The sequence below is a fragment of the Delphinus delphis genome, chromosome 2 (assembly GCF_949987515.2).
Source record: "Delphinus delphis chromosome 2, mDelDel1.2, whole genome shotgun sequence".
Taxonomy (NCBI): domain Eukaryota; kingdom Metazoa; phylum Chordata; class Mammalia; order Artiodactyla; family Delphinidae; genus Delphinus; species Delphinus delphis.
In genome coordinates, this window is record NC_082684.1 from 84,903,841 (window position 1) to 84,917,632 (window position 13,792).

Sequence of the window (13,792 nt, forward strand, 5' to 3'; positions counted from 1 at the left end):
ACTACTGAGCCCACATGCCACAACTACTGAAGCCCGTGCACCTAGAGCCTGTGCTCCACAACAAGAGAAGCCCCCCTTGCCACAACTGGAGAAAGCCTTTGCGCAGCAACGAAGACCCAACGCAGCCAAAAATAAAATTGATCTTTAAAAAAAAAAAAGAAAAGGAGACCTCCAATTGGACTGGGGGGGAGGGTCATTATTTGCCCAACATACCTAACATGACCTACATATGTGGAAAATGAGAGTTGATGTCACATCCCAAAGATAGTACCTTAGTAGTCCAAGCCTAAGGCAATGGTTCAGCATGAATTCATAATGGGGAATCCTATATTATGAATCATTTCATAGGTGTTTCCTCCATATTTACATTTTCTTCCTGGAAGTCTCAGTGGCAACCAAACCTGATTCAACTTGGGTTCTTTTGAGATCATAAACAATAAGATTAAAGCCTAAGAGATAGGCTTGCAATTTAAAGTCCCCCCTTCCCCCAATTTAGTGGCTATCTATCATTCAAATGGATTAAAAGAGGTGAGGAACTGGGGAGAAAGAGAGAATAAAATAAGATTCTACTTAACCCTATCCAATAAGCTATTGATGTTTAAAAAAAAAAAAAAAAGAAAGATTCTACTTAGAAAAAGACCCAGGGAAAAAGAATATGAAATATGTGTAAGCTAGTGGGTTAAGATAAGAACAGAGAGAACTAAAAACCAAGTTCGATGTATGGTTATTATCTAACTTGACAATAAAATGAACACTGAATCAACCATGACATGAACTCAGGGAGAGGGAGTCAGGGGAGACCATGCCCATTAGAATAGGACAGAGATGACATCTTTGTTTATGGAGCTCAGTGAGACATTCTAGAGAAAATAACAATTAAAGAACTACAACAGCTGACTTAACTAGGAAACATTAAAGCTAGTCAGTCCACAATGTGTGGCCCAACAATGACTAAGGGGAAATAAATTACTTGTCAGCACCTTTATGAAGTTGTAAACACCAAGCTGGGCGGGCACTGGGAGGGGAAGCAAGGGAAGAAGGTGGGAGCTGAGATGGGGTGGAGGCGCCTGGCTATACAGGTCAATATAACAGGGAGTTTCAGGGGATGAGGGAGTGAAATGGAAAACAGGAAAATTTAGAGGAACAACTGGAAAAAGCTGACCAACACTTGGAGGGTGGAACTCACTCTTTTTTTCCCCAAGAGAACAGGTGGAAGTTCAGTCCCTTGGGAGGGCTGAAAGCTGCCCCATGTTGTCTCACAGGACATAAGACTTCTCACACTGTTACTAAGGGACAAAAGCTCTTCAATCTCTCTCTACACATAAACATTTAAAACAGATCTCACACAAACAAAACCAACAGTGCAGTTTATAACAATTTCTCACTAAACAATGTCAAATGCAAAGAGATCCCTACTCCAAGAAGAATACACAAAGAACAACACAGGCAGTGAGGGGCAGTTGCCATTAATTTCATGCTAAAATCATGTTTTTACTAACAGAGTGAGCCAGACATAATCCCAATGTTTACAAATACACGTTTATAAATGCACTCTCAATCATAAAACATTAAGTTTTTCCTGACATTTTAGGCAGACTAACCTCTTCCTTGTCCATAAATGGTTCTGGGGATCTTCCAAAGCTGAACAAATCTCAGAACAAAGGAAAAATGCCAGGCAAGCAATTAAGCTTATTGTTTCTCTAATAATACACACACAGCAAGTATAACTTAACTCCACACAAAGCTTTATCTAGCAACTCATTTAAATCTTTTATTTTATTTACTTATCTTTGGCTACATAGGGTCTTCGTTGCTGTGCGCGGGCTTTCTCTAGTTGCAGTGAGCGGGGGCTACTCTTTGTTGTGGTGCGCAGGCTTCTCATTGCGGTACCTTCTCTTGTTGCGGTGCGCGGGCTTCAGTAGTTGTGGCACACAGGTTCTAAAGCACAAGCTCAGTAGTTGTGGCGCACGGACTTAGTTGCTCCGCGGCATGTGGGATCTTCCCGGACCAGGGCTCGAGCCTGTCTCTCTTGCATTGGCAGCTGGATTCTTAACCACTGCGCCAGCAGGGAAGCCCACTCATTTCAATCCTGTGGTCTCATTTCTTCTGAGTATTCCAGGAGGTTCTAATTTATGAGTCCCTCAGCCCTCCCCTCAAAATTAAATGTAAATTATTTTGGAATTGGGGACTCAGAATATTCAGAGCCTCTCTCTACGCCCCAGGATATAAAGAGAATTCCTACTTCTACTCCTCTAGCTATGGGGTTAGGGGCCTACTTTGGTTCTTTCTGACTGGCAGGACCAGCTTACCTGCATAAGGCAAACTGTGAAAACCAGAAGCATGATGCAGATCTGCCCCACTCAAACCTGCTTATTTTTTGGCCATTTAAATGAATGACTAGGTGAACTATTCCTTAAGAAACCATAGGCCAAACCTGACATAGGCAGGCTGAGAAGAAGGGAAAGATATTTTAATCAAATGAACCAATGCTAGGCCTCCCCAGGTGACCTCATCCAGCTCCATGGCCTTAAATGTTATCTATGACCTGATGATTCCAAAATACATCTTGAGTCTCAAACTTTCTCCTAAATTCCATGCTCTACCACCTGGGTGACAATGCCACTTAATGTCTGGTTAAGAGTCTTGAACTTAAAAAACCCCAAACCAAACTCTTGATTTCCCCTCTCAAACCCGTTCCTCCCCACACCTTCCCCTTAACCAGTCGTTGGTATCTCCATCATTCCAGTTGCTCAGGTTGAACACCTTGGAGTTCTCCTTGATCCACATGATCCACATCCAATCTAGTAGTAAACGCCATTGGCTGTACCTTAAAACTACATGCAGATTCCAATTACTTCTCATCACCTCCACTGCTTCAATCCTTGTCCAAGTCACCATCGTCTTGTGTCTAATTCCTAACTGAACTTCCTGCTTCTACTTCCTTCCCTATAGTCTTCTCCACCCCACCCCCCTGAAGCCAGAAGGACACATTTAAGCTCAAGCTAAAGTTCTTCCTCTGTTCAAGTTCTTCCAGTAGCCTCCCACCTCAAAATCCTAACCATGGCCTATTAAGCCCCACACAATCTGCTTCTGCCACTCATTTTATACCACTCTGCCCTCATTCATTCTGTCACACCTACAAAGGGCTTGCTTCATTGCTTGATTATGCCAAGGATGTTCTCACCTCAGGGCTTTGTTCTGTACTTATCTCCTTTCCCTGGAATGCTATTCTTTTCTGCCAGATGCATAACTGGCTTGCTTTTCTCACTTTCTTCAGATCTTGGTTCAAATGTCACCTTATCAGAGAGGCTTTACCAGCCCATATAAAACAGCAACCCCTGACCGTGAATTGGGTTTTGAAAAACAATCAGAAAGGGCTTCCCTGGTGGCGCAGTGGTTGAGAGTCCGCCTGCCGATGCAGGGGACAGGGGTTCGTGCCCGGGTCTGGGAAGATCCCACATGCCGCGGAGCGGCTAGGCCCGTGAGCCATGGCCACTGAGCCTGCGCGCCTGGAGCCTGTGCTCCGCAACGGGAGAGGCCACAGGAGTGAGAGGCCCGCGTACCGCAAAAAAAACAATCAGAAGTTTACCAGGTGGAAGAAGACAAAGTGCCCAGGACGAAGATCTATGATGAGGGAGCTGTTAATGTAATATTATGATACAGTATGGTGGGTTCAGGAAACAAGTCAATTGTTATTACCAGAACATAATTTTTTTTGTTTTTTTCTTTGAAAAATGACGTCTTTGTTTCTGGACAATGCACGCTTTTCTTTAACGATTAAAGCACATGTATAATATATGTTTGAGGCCACAAAACAGGCTGTTGTAGTTAGCACAGAAATCAGGTCAGAGCCAGAATGATTTCCCTGTACCCCAATATGGGAACACTTCTTTCATCCCATCCATCCGTCCGTGCATCCATCCATCCATCCATCCATCCACTGGACCACTGGAAGTCACAGGCCACAGGCCCTTCAGAGAGCACCGGACACAGCTTTCACCTGTACCTGCCAAGCGCCAAAGGGCACTCCAGATCCCTAGAGCCTAACAGACCCAACCCTTAGCAAACCTGCTAGTCACTGTGAAGTCAGCCCCCCACCCCACCCCCACCCCACCCCCAGCCCATGCCCCACGCTCACACAGTTGGAGGGCTGGCTTCAACTCTGGTGAGCTGGTTTGGGACTGGAAAGGAGGGAGAGAGCAGAGGGAGGTGGTGGGAAGTAGGGAGGGTGCACCAGCCTTCCCCTCCTCAGGTTACTGACGTCCCGGATCTCAGAGTCCGTGTCGCCGTCTTTGACCCACTGCCCCCACACTGATGGCTGGACCTGGTGGCAAGACGCCAAGTGGACCCAAATCCGGATCTAGGTGGGAGGTGATGGACTTCATCGTATGGAGAAAGGGGGGTGGGTTGGAATCTGGTGCCTGGTGAGGTGGCGAGTGGCAATGAAGATCTCCGAGTCCCCCCTCAAAATGATGGTTGCGTCGCCAGGAAATCCACCGACCCCGAGAGAGAGCAGTACCTCCCCCTAGACATAGGCAGAGGCGGCCCATGCCCTGGCGCCACACTGGGCAGATTCTCACTCTCCCAGTGCCTTGCAGGCAACTGTTGAAAGCCCCTTCTTTTCACCATTCTTCCATGCTAGGCCCCCAACCTCTCCCCGCCTCTGGAACATAAATTTTGGAAGGAGTAACAGTCTGGCAATTAGGCTGGAAAGGGAGATAAAGGCCACAAAAATGAAGGGCCTTGTATGTGTAAAAGAGCTTATACTTTATCTTGTAGATGACAGAGACTCCCTAAAGAGTTTTAAGCCAGGGAGTAGCATGGTTAATAAAGGGTATAAAAACTAACAGAGGAGGTATGGGGCTAGGGACTGAGACTGGAGTCCAAAAGATCAGCTAGCAGAAAGTGATGAATCTTGTACTCACATTAAGAGTAAGACTAATTGGGCCCACTGCTGCCAACTCCTAAGCAGCTGTCAGAGAGTCCTCTTTAACCTGGGAGAGAACTTTCACTTTGCTGAATTGAATCTGTGTCTGGGTCAGTTCCTACGTGCTCCTCCCTCTGTTTCAAATATGCACTGGCGGGACTTCCCTGCTGGCGCACTGGTTAAGAATCTGCCTGCCAATGCAGGGGACATGGGTTCGATCCTTGGTCCAGGAAGATTCCACATGCCGCAGAGCAACTAAGCCCGTGTGCCACAACTACTGAGCCTGAGCTCTAGAACCCGCGAGCCACAATTAATGAGCCCGCGCACTGCAACTACTGAAGCCTGCACACCTAGAGCCCGTGCTCTGCAACAAGAGAAGCCACCGCAATAAGAAGCCCGCGCACCACAATGAACAGTAGCCCTTGCTTGCCGCAACTAGGGAAAGCCCACACACATCAACGAAGACCCAACACAGCCAAAAAAACAAAACAAAACAAAAAATATGCATTGGCTTCACTCAGCTGGAGTAAAGCTTGGGATGTGAAGGGGGGTGCCGTGGGGCCTTCCAGACTACATAAATGTAATGACTGAGACCACCCACATGCTAAACAGTGTCTCAAGACCCCTAAAGGAACTAAATAACTCATCCTCCAATCTGTGCCCAACTTCCCCCATTGGTCACCTCTTGGTATGAGGGAAGCACCCTGGTGCGGCAGGACTACCAGTCTTCACTCCTGGGTTCACGTCCTAGCTTGATCACCACCTGCCTGGCGTTCTCACACAGGTACCTGGGCCTCTCTAAGGATAACTGTGCTTGGGATGTTGAGACAAAGGCTTCCCGGGGTCGGGGGTGGAGAGGAGGGGAAGCAGGAGACCCAGAGATAAACTCAGGCCCAGCTCCTGGGGGCTGCGCAGAGACACAGGAGAGGAATATCAACCAACCCTGGAGGGGAACAAAGGTGCCGGAGAAGAAGCTACTGCCCCCTGGGAAGCCCCTAAGAGTTTCCACCTCTCTTCCAGCCATGCCTCCAGGACACAGCAGGGCTGAACCAGTGCAAGGCTCTGGAGTATTTCCTCCCCAATCGGCTCTCTTCCTCCTCTGAGGCTCCCAATCCCCAACTCTGGCCCTTCAATTCACATCATGTGTGAATTTGTTTTCACCCGCCCTGGGAATCCAGAGCCTTCCCTGGACTCCCATCCCCAGCCTTCCCACAGCAGCAGAGCTGAGCACAGAGCCAGGCAGACAAGGCCTAGGGGAAAGGAGGGGTATTTGGGGCCCAGTATAAATAATGAAGTCCTGGACCTAGCTCTCTCATTTGGGGCTACAAGGGTCACAGGATCCCTGAGGGCTATTAATGTGCAGGCACTGGGGTCACATGTTTCTAGGTGACATTTCACAACCATGAGAGAAGGAAGGATTATTATATTCATTTTATTGAGGAGGAAACTATGGTTTAGAGCAGTCAAGCAACTGTTTCACTTTCACATAGTGAACAGCAGAGCTGGGATTCAAACCCAGGTCTCATTTCTCTAATTTGAAGAAACCCCAAAACTATGGAATCTGCCCTCTATCACCCACAAACTGACAACCAAAATAATTCATCAAAAAAAAAAAGAGTATGACTAACTGGGACAGTATGCTTGAAAACTAGAGTAGAGAACCAAGGGGCAAAGAGAAAGGTTGCTGATATGACACCAAGTGAGCTACCTCATCAGAGAACCCACAAGAACAACACTACCACCAATGACTGCCTTCTCTTAAGATGACTGAGGCTGATGATGTGCACATAAGATACAGAATCTACCCAGTTATGCCTCCAGCAGTCCCCAGGCCCTGGAACCGTGTCCCAGCATGGTTAATTGGCTGAAGTGGTTTAGATGCCGAGGAAGGTACAGCTGAATCCTATGGTTGATATTCTACTTGGTGATGTTACAGAATCTGTTTTTCATTCTTGAAGGCAGGCAGTTCTACGGTGTAGCAGTTAACAAGGAGAAAGAATGAACACAGCCTAGAAGTGGAACCTGAGAAACATGGGATCTAGTTCCAGCTCTACTGTTGTGAATTTATTCAAGCTTCTTCACCTTTGTACTTCATTCATTTCTCCATGACCCTCCAGAGTTTGCATCCTCCTCATATTTGTGGGGATTCTGATGCTCTGTATTTCACAGAGAGGTACCGCAACGATCACATTAAATGACATTTGCAGAATCATGCCTTCTACAAAACAATTGCCCATTTATGCATTTTTATGTGTCAGGGTTACTGATATTGTTTTTAAATATATTTGTAACCTGGGAATAAATCTGAGATACAAAAGGAATGCTCTTTTCTTCTCCCTTTCAGATGCTGAAGTATTCCTCCAAGGAGATTGGGCATAAAAGGATAGATAATTTGATGGGATGTCTTTTTATTTTATTTTTTAAATCACCAATTTCATTGCTCTCCAACCATGTTTATAAGTTCGGGATACAAAAATATGAGTTTTTCCTATGATGGAATAATGCATAAGAGTAATAAAACAACTTTTTGATTTGTTCACTTATAGCTCCTAAAACAAACACATCTGGTTAGTTGAGTTGACTGGGTTTTTTTTTCCAGTTTGTTTATTCACTGACATATTCCAAGTGTTTAAAACACTATCAGACACATAGGAGGCATTTACTAAATATGTGTTGAATAAATGTGTAAGAAACTTAGAATAAGAGAAGGGAGAGAAAAGCCCAAAAGGAAAGCTGAAATGTTCCAGTTCCAGGCAAAGTGCCACTATTGTCTTTTAACACAACAAGAGACAAAGAAATAAAAAGTCTGTGACATATAATAAAGGATAAGGCCAACCGAACAACATATTTATAGTAGAAAAACCACATAGCCAGTGTATTTTTGTGCTCTTGTTACTTACTGTATCTGCCGCAGTCAGATTGATACCCAGTCCTCCAGCTCGTGTACTTAGCAGGAACACAAAAATGTCATTCCTGCAGAAGAGGGAGGGATATTTTAAGAGGAAAAAATGAAAAAGAAAAATGGCATGTGGCAAAAGAGAGGGATCTCCGGACGAAGAACAGTGTCTAGGCCTAGAAAGAGTTTTGGTGGTTACCCAGACCTGATCCAGGTTTCTCTGACACACTGTACAAAGGTGCTCTGTTGCTAAAATCAAACCATGGCAGTCACCTTCCAATTTGCAGATAAACTTTTGCTGCCCACTAATATTGACTGATAGGCAATATAATTATAAACATTTGGCAAATGTAACAGAAAAATATGCTATGGAAGTAGAGACCTCTCTTTCTGTAACAGTTATATTTTTAGCAAGTCAAACTATTCCCAGTTCATACAGAGGGGACAAATAAGTCAGTATCTCCTGGTGTTTCCCCAAAGAATCATGACTTCCAACAATCTGGGAACTAATGATTTTAACTCCAAAGCACTAAAATTCATATGAAGAAAGTTAGTCCCAGAAAAATGACCCGAGGTCAGGATTAAGACTCAGATTATGACTTCTAAGTATTACGTTGAAGTTAGGATCAATCCATGAAGACAGGCTGAAATTAAAGTACTTTTTGACAAATGCCAACGTAATCCTTAACAGAAACAAGACAGTTTTCTCATTTTCCCTCTACATCCTACATCCTATTAAAGAAACCCAGAATTACAAATAAATCAGTAGGTGCCACTGTCATTCATTCAGGCAGCAAATATTCACTGAATATCTTCTAGGAACAAGGGCCATGCCAGATCACAAACAGCAGTCTTCGACTGTAAGATTTATCTATGTATACACATACAACTAGGGGCTCGGTTTGAGCCCAGTTCCTGCAGATAACATAAATATATTTCAAGACTATCTTGCATTTTCATGTTCCTGCCACCTGAGGTTATTTTCCAGAACACTTCTAAGGGAAAGGGACTACCTTATACTGGTAAACAAACTTTACAGCCCTCTAAATCAAGCTGCTCACCCCCTTTCTCTATGACTATAATGAGGAATAAAAGTAGAAATTCATTTATATCAGTGTTATTCAAATTGCAGGTCACACCTATCATTGGTCAGGTCACCCCTATCATTGGTCATGAAATCAGTTTGGTGAGTCTGGACCACATAAATTAAAGAAAGAAATAGAACAGATTAGAAAATATTATAATACAACAAAGGTCATAAGGATAAGTACTGTTTTGTGATTTCAGATATGGTAGATATGTATTAAATCCCAACGTAAGATGAATTTTATTCTGTGGGTTCCAGTTTAAAAAAAAATAAAGAAAAAAGAAACACACTGGCATCAGGATGCTCTCATCCCTTGATGCTGTTCTTCCTTGGTAAAGTCACTTGGCTGCTAAAGGTCTGTTTCCTGTGCTATAAAATGAGGATGCTCTGAATATAGTTGAAGTGACTAAATGATGACATATCAATGTCAAACATGAATACCAGTGAAGGAACTATTCTGAAATAAGTATCCTGGTTAATCCCTAAGCTGGGTAGGTCCTAGTAGAAATCTGTCCATTAATTTGCTTTCAATTAAACACAGCTTTCCTAGAGGCAGACATGGATAACAGATCATGTTTGGAGGCTTCTTGTAGGGCATAATTCCAAAAGTATTGTACTCTCATGAAAGTTCTGCTCGTTTATCCTTGAATTTTATCATAAAGTTTAATATTTCAGAATTTTATCTATAAGATGTCATCTTTCACGGTTAAATCATAAAGGGCAAACCAAAAAGTTAAAAGGCATCTGCCAGTTTACAAACACATTTTCCCATAGATATGGGATGATATAAATGGAAGCTTGATACCTCACAGCCCATGGGAGAATATTTAACCACAATAAGGTTTCAAATAAAAATTGATGTAGCCTTCCAGGGCCATACTAATCTCTATAGAATAATCCTTCCCACTCTGGCCTTAGGAAGATTGCTCAGTCCCATACATCTCTCTTTCCTGCTCTGTGGACACAGAGGCAGGGGTCAGAGGCTTCTCTCCGATATCTGTGTAAGAGCTGATGGAGTCACCCGATGCCTAGGACGTCTTGTTGGTGTGGGGATGGGGGAACAGGGATGGCACAGGGAGGGAGACAGAAGGCAGCTGGGATCTATAGTAAAAGAGTAGAGGCAAAAAGATGGGTCATTTCCATAGTCTGGACAGTCAGAGAGGTAAGTCCCCAGATGTGGTAATCATTCACAAACAAGGACTATATACAGAAAAAAACACTAGAGAAAGGAATATAGATAAAAATAAATTAGAAGCAAAACTTAGAAACATTAACGGTGGAAAATGTTTTTTTGGGGATATTAACGATTTATTGAGAAGATGCTTTTAATGATGAGGTAGATGGTAAGTAGCAACGTTTGGCTGCATTCAGTGTAATTTCATCATACTGTAATGGAAAAATAAGGATTATGGGAACCCTGGGTGATTAAAAATCAAGGAAATTAGTGTCCATCCTGGATCACACTGTTGGATCATATGTAAACAAAAACACATCTAAACTGAACTGTTGAGAAGTTCCTTTCTACTTAATAAATCTAGTATTGATAATGTGAATTAATGTTTTGGGAGCTGACTAAAAGGAAGAAAACAGAATCCCAGAAGGCAACATGATGGTCTGGGTGCCCTCTAGGGGCTATAAAGGAATCTCAACTCAGGGTCTCTATTGGAAGGGGCCATAGAGACCAGGTTTCAGGGGGGTCTGTGAAGGAGCCTATGAAATCATGTAGCAAAGACATGCCTAAGTCTCACTCTTACTCTTCTTTAGTTAATGGCCCCTGAGGCTACTATGCAACAAAATACTCAAATAGTGCTAGGTACCTAGCTGACTGCAGTGAAGACTTGCTGAATGACTGAAAAAGAGCCAGAATTAAAGAAACTGGAGCTTTACACTCTCACCAAGAAGGAAAAATCCACACTACACTCATTTTTTCTCATGTTTTCCAAATGGTCACCCGAGTAATCAGATAATCAGGGAGATCCATTTGGCAAACGTCATGGGGTAGGAGGAAGGGAAGCAAAGGCCAAGGCAACCCAGAGCAAAGACCTTGTGAATGGCTTCTAGGATCATGCACTGGTCACGTGTCCTGAATGTTGCCCAGTCAGGACATCCTGGCCAAACAGTCTTTAGTCTCAGCCAGACTCTTTCCTGGAAGGATCCCTCATAAATAAATCTTGTATAAAGGGAATGTAAATGGCTTTTTATAGGAGTTCTTGTTTACTCTGGCTGACCTTTGAGCCACAGGGCTTTCCAGTTGAAACTACAATTTTTTCTTTTGATGTCTTTTCATTAATAATAATGAAAATATTTGGCAAGTCATGCTTTTTTGTTTTCAAAAACACCTGTCTTTTTCTCTATATTGGGCTACTGTTGCCATTCAAATTTGTAAATTTAGATACCATTTGGAGGGACCTGCCTGACAAGCTCCTAATCAGCATAGGCACAGTTCAGATTCTACACGTGAGAGGTAGGAGATTATTTCCTAGCCACAATCCTAACTCTACCATCTAGCTCATGTGTAGGAAGGGAAGAAGACTTTAGTCTGTTTTTTCATTTTACCTAATATTAGATGCAGATGCAGGTGTTAAAATGATTGTTACTCAGTATCTAAATAAAACTCATTGCTCCCTAAGTAATTCTTAGAAGTTGTAGAATTTGGATGCTCAAGTAAGGTTTTCCAGGAAAGCAAAGAAACAAGATATTTACTAAGCAGATCTAGTATAATTTAATGGTGAAAATACCCTTCTTTTAAAGCTAAGCTTTTCAAGACTAATGTGTACTACTGTGATTGCCCAAGTAATCACAAGTTAAATAAGAGATTTTAGAAGTAGTAAATTAGATACATCTACTGATTTTTTCCACTAAAAGGTCACTGTAAAATGTGGTGAGCCCTGGATCTCACAGTCCAGTTTTCTGGGAATTGCTTCACCTAGAAGAAAAATTGTAGCTCTACAACTCAGAAGCCAAAACTGTTAGAAGTCAACATAATACAGCTCTGACTGGACTCTAAACCAGTAGAATTTTCTACAAAGCAATATGACAATATACAGCCTTAAACATTCATATTCCTTTACTCAATAATCTCTCTTGTTTGGATCTATATTAAGAAAATAATCTAAAATGATGACAAACCTTTGTAAAAAAGATACTCAAGATTTTAACAACAGAAAGGTGGTATATCCAATGTAATGGAATATTGATCATTAAAAATAATGATTACAATGACTTTTTTAATGATATGTGAAGACCTTTATGATATACTGTTAAGTTGAAGAAATGAGGATACAGTCATCTCTACAATATGGTATCAACATATAAATCTAACTACATACACACATCAAAGACAAGAGGAATAAACCAAAATGTTAACAGTGATGGGATTGTGGGTGATTTTTACTTTCTTCATCAAATATTTCTCTAATTTTCCTCAACAGGCATTTTATATAATATACAATGGCCCCAACTGTTACTGGAAAAAAAAATTAGCTTTGCTATAAATGAGATTCTCAAATGTACAATATCAAACATATTAGTGGAAAAAAACACAAACAGTAATAGGCAAAAGATCTATTACTTAATGGCTTTTCTTCTAACACATAACTCATGCTGCCTCATACCAATGTGCCCAAATCACTTAAGTGCTGGCATTCCTGGAGAAAACATAGGCACCCTGGGGGAAACATACAGTCTATAGATCTTGTATGTAAGATTCTTGTCATTTGGAGCTCTGAAGGTTGGACTAGATAAGGACATAGTGAAATGTAATTCATTTGATTTCAAAATCAAGGAAAGATAAAGATCAGCTGGTAAACTTTTTTGGGGGTGGGGAGAGGTGCACACAGTATGGAGTGCTAGGAGGCACTACTATGATTATACATGTCTCACTCAAATAATTTAAGAATCGGTCGAAAGCTTCTGCTAGGTAAGAAGCTAAGTTAGGTCATCTACCACCTGCTTCAGGTAACAAACTAAAATAGGTCTAAAGTAGCTCTTCCCCTCCATTGTTGGTCAAACAGGCACCTGAATGCAGAAGTAGTTTCAACCTAGGAGTTATTGGTCTGAGTATATACTGCAAACCAAAACATCAGGATGTATCTCCTTACCCATGCAGTGTTATAAAGGACCGTGCAATAGCAAAAATTCTCAATCAGAGGATATTCTATGTTGAACTACGGATTTGTTTTATGCTGAAGTAAAACATGCTTTAAAACTGAAATGAAAGAAACTAAAAATTGCAACCTAAATACAAATGGCTATGTGCTTAATTTTCTACCCAAGAATTCCAAAGTTAAATATTAACAGACTACACAATTAAAGACCAAAAATTCAGAATTGTTCTGACTTACAGAACATTAAGATCTTACTCTATTCCTTAGTTCTCCAGGTCTAAGGAAAATTAAGGGTCGAGTTCAGGAGACCTGTCACTAGCAGACGCCAGCTTTCTCCTTGGAGAGAGCAGTAAGCAGACCCTGCTTATTACAATGAGAACCTGCACTTGGGATAATTATGGCTCTGTAGGCCATCAGCATCCAGCAGGCAGTATTTGAAATTTCATAGGCTCATTATCAGGTGGGAGAAGTACTATAACTGAGAGCTGCCAGAGGAATAGATTGCACACTACTGCAATCTGTCATACTGCACTGTACTACTACAATATTAGAGGGAAAGCAGGAAAAAGGAGGTATTTTTCTTTAAACTTATACAAAATGAAATGGGTAAGCAAAAACAAAGAGAAATTCAACTGTAAGTCAATACCCAGAGACAGCCATTGTTAACATTTAGGAATATAGCCTTGTGGACTTTTTTCTATGTACATATTATTCACATAAGGATCCTGGTTCATACTCAGAAATCATTTCTTTTATTGCCCAAAGAACCAGGCACT

The 13,792-nt window shown here is 42.1% G+C and overlaps 1 protein-coding gene across 1 annotated transcript in view; it reads right to left on the reverse strand.

Moving 5' to 3' along the window:
- The window catches only part of INO80 (INO80 complex ATPase subunit), a 131,835-nt gene that overhangs the window by 12,444 nt on the left and 105,599 nt on the right, over positions 1 to 13,792 (reverse strand). The window contains exon 29 of the mRNA XM_060005019.1: positions 7,828 to 7,900. Within this exon, the coding sequence (XP_059861002.1) occupies positions 7,828 to 7,900 (73 nt within the window). The remainder of the gene's footprint in view (positions 1 to 7,827; positions 7,901 to 13,792) is intronic.